This window comes from Aplysia californica, unplaced genomic scaffold, assembly GCF_000002075.1.
Source record: "Aplysia californica isolate F4 #8 unplaced genomic scaffold, AplCal3.0 scaffold00013, whole genome shotgun sequence".
NCBI classification, from domain to species: domain Eukaryota; kingdom Metazoa; phylum Mollusca; class Gastropoda; order Aplysiida; family Aplysiidae; genus Aplysia; species Aplysia californica.
In genome coordinates this window covers 2712463-2716095 of record NW_004797283.1, presented here as the reverse complement: position 1 = coordinate 2716095, position 3633 = coordinate 2712463, and the positions used below count along the sequence as shown (strand labels likewise).

The 3633-nt window shown below is 38.9% G+C and overlaps 1 protein-coding gene across 1 annotated transcript in view; it reads left to right on the top strand.

Moving 5' to 3' along the window:
• The window catches only part of LOC101856232 (tubulin-specific chaperone D), a gene marked incomplete in the record, with an annotated part of 51985 nt that extends 49355 nt beyond the window's left edge, over window positions 1-2630 (top strand). The window contains 1 exon segment of the mRNA XM_005090180.3: window positions 628-2630. Coding sequence (XP_005090237.3) covers window positions 628-636 — 9 coding nt within the window.
• Between the last annotated feature and the right edge of the window lie 1003 nt (window positions 2631-3633).

The window sequence follows — 3633 nt, the reverse complement described above, 5'->3', positions numbered from 1 at the left end:
GCAAGAACAACAGACACCATTGCTGCATCGAAAGACAGATGGAAGTGGAGGTCCATGATCGCCCACGTCTGTTGACAAGGCACCGGATGATGATGAGAAATTAGAACTGTCAATCTTTTGGGTTTTTTAGGTCAAACCATGGTAATTTTGTTTTCCATTTGGAGGTGTGAAAACTTTCAACTCAAATATTTAAAAATTGGGTGGTTGGTGGGTGCTCTGATGTGGTTTGCTCCTTCTTTCCTATCAAACATCTATCGTCCTTATCTCTCCTTCTTCTTTTTTGGTCATGTTACTCTCTTGTAACTCCTCTAGTCTTCAGCACTTATATGACCCTACTGTGTTGCAAGTGCCGTAAAACTCTTACTAAAACTAAGCTAAAAAACTTGACCTAACTGAGGAAAAGCAGCGGTTTTGCAGATTTTGGTTTTAGAGGACTTTCTGTATTAGCCTTCCCTGTGACACAAAAGTTTTGTAAAAGGAAATAAACGAAGAGAATGACGACACATTTGGAAAAGATAATAGTAGAAACTTAAAAAAACATTCTAGTTTTTAATGTGATGATTCTACTTGTTTTTGTGGTTTGTTCTCGCAAAGTTTACACCGATTTGTCCTGCTCTATTTTTTCAGCAAAGCTAACGGTGTCATGAGTCGTGTATGTGTCCACTACGGAGAACTTCACCTCTACCCTGCTCTTTGAGACGCGATGCTGAGACGTTGAGGCTACTCTCGTTTTCAACATCAACTGACCCATTCAGCAAAGTCAAAATGTTCCAAGTTGTGTGCTCTTTGAATCATTTGATTGTATTTGTGTTTAGCTGAGAAAGCTATTTCGGAGATGGCAGGTGGTTGAAATGTAGTGTGTGTGTTGTGAAGGAAAACAAGGCCATTTTTTCTACCTTTTTTCCTGTCGTAATAGGGAACTGGTGGGTGTATCCAGAGGCCAGTTGTGGAAGAAAATGATCTCAACTTTTGGAAAAGTTTTCACTTTTAAATGTTTTATTTCAAACTGAGTATTCGGAGAAATGCATCAATGCGGGACTTGCCAGAAGGTCTTGAATATACTGAGGAGTCTAAGAAAGCTTCTCACTACGAGTACTTAATTTCTGAATTTGCTTCGTCATACGTTTGTCTTGCATCCATAAGCTGCCTGCCTCTTTGTACCTAGTCAAAAAGTTTGGTTGATGAACTCATCGTACAAATGGCACCATCTGCACCCAAAAACAGTTGGGTTTTTTTTAAAAGATGTTTCGTTTCAGCAGTATGGGCAAAAGCCAAAGACGTACAATTGAGTGGCATAAATATTTTCTGCTACTGGAATTGAATTCCATTTAGATGTGGGATTTTTTCAGGGCCAAGTTTGATGTGGATTAGCTGGCGCTAATTGACAGAAATCTCTTTTTCCTTTCAAAGTCTGATGCTTGGATAGGAGGAGGAGTGTGTTGGTTTTAAAGTAGACTCTGTACAACTTTGGACTTTGACAGTTTGCTACATGAGAGCGTCAGTTTTCTGCTCAGGCTGGATAGTGACAGTCACCGAGTAGAAAGTGGTACAAGTGACCAGAAGCATGTTGTGATATGGGCATGTGTGTATTTTGTGGGCGCCTCTGATGTATGTACGTGTTGTATATGGATCTTGTTTTTGATAATCCAGGAATGGTCGCATGTGCGTTATATGTGTGTTTGCTCCATTGTGTGTATGTCAGTCTCTGACAATATGCAGGTTCATTATCTCTTGAAATGACAAGAGAACAGCTTTTAGCTTTTCATTTCGTGATGCATTCAACAAATAACAAACGGAGGATTGTAAGCAAGCTTCTCGCAAAGCACTCTTTTCCCAGCCTTTGAACAAACTAGTTCAAACATGCGGCTTTTATCTGTAAGGCTCCAGCAAAGCACTCGCTCAATCAACAATTTTCAATTCTGTATTGCTCACGGTGTTGTCTACCAGTATTTTAGCATTGCGCCTGTTGCCTGTGTTAGCGTTGGTGTGTGGTTTTTATTCTTCAGGCTGTCATAGAACAGTTAAGCCTGATGGGGCTGCTTTATGAAGCAAGCTGCTTGATCAGTTCTTGTGAGAGATGATGTTTCATTTATAAAAATAAAACCTGGCGCAAAAGATGTGAGAACTGTCATTGTTTGTCTGAAGTCTGAAGTGTGTGTTTATGAATAGACGTGTGTTAGAAAGTGCATGACAGGTGTGTACTTATCCGCACGTTGCGCTTTGTCCATCTTTTGGCTGTCCATGTTGTTATGCTTATTTTAAAGCAGTCGGAACAAACAAGCTTTTCCCTATGGAATATAATTTGAATAAAAATTTTTCATCTCTTCAGAAGTTGTCAACATAGTATTATTGCTATCATTGTTTTGTTTTTTGTTTGCTCTGAGATATAGGGTTTTTTTTACTCTTCATAGAGGTTTTTTTAAACTCTTCATACAGGTTTTTTTAGTGCAGACCTGCCAAGTATTCTGATTAAATTGGAATCCTCCGATTTTTTGTCCCCCATCGAAGAATGTGGATCGACTTCGCATAAACTCCAACTTATTTTACTTATTCTTGAATTCCCTTTCCATCAGTTGTACGCAAATTATTGTAAATGACATAAAAATACACAGGCTTATCTGCGTTCATTTGCAATATTGTGTTTTTTGTTTTCGTATATTTGTAATACGTATTGGTTTGCCACTGTCAATTCTTTACATAATTGTAATCTACTGGGGATCCTGGAGACTCCGATTGATTGCCCAAACTGTGATTTCTAGGAAGGATTTTTTGAAAAACTCCTATATAGTTGAGCCTGACTGAACAGACTCCTGTGTAAGATGAAAACCTGTCATAACGGAACCTTCCCTCTCCCCCATGATAAATTATTCTATAAATACCTCTATTAAACAGAAACCTGTCTAACGCAAAAACTGAAAGAGAAATTCCTTCCCTTCGGAGGGTTTTTACCTGTCAAAAACGGAAAATGCTTTGCCCACTCAGCCCTTATCTGAAACAAAACCATCTCGTTTGGTTCCATTGGCTCTAACCTCCACGTTGTACCGCCAGGCGAGGAGTAGCGGTGCAACTTGGAGGTAGGTGTTCCCCAGTGCGTACTAGTAGGCCATGATGTTACCCCATCTATGTAAATAAATAAATCCATGTAAGTAAATAATAAATAATAAATAAATTACAATGTTATAGTTATTTGTCCCAAAAGAGCACTTTGGTTTACAATTTCAAACATACTTATTATAAAAAAGTACTTACATAAATACATACATCATAAATACACAATATAACACAAATACAGAACAGTTTACAACAATGCCACTGTTGGTCGCCTCTGTGCAGCGCCCTGTATTTTGAGCTAGGGTTGTCGTGTCTTGCTCAAGGACACACCCCCAGTGACCACCCATCTGATCCCCGTGTTACAGACACTTGCTTGACATTACTTGAGTCTAAACTGACTACTTACTTACTTAGCCATGTGAGCAGATTGCCAGGGAATGAAATCTCACTAGTGCCTGTGAAAGTGCTCGAGTGGCACCCCAGCCCAGAAACTATAGGGTGATCCAAAGAAAACAAAATTGTATAACTTTTTTTCTAAATATCTCACAAGAAATTTGTACTAGAATGTTGTAATTTGGAACA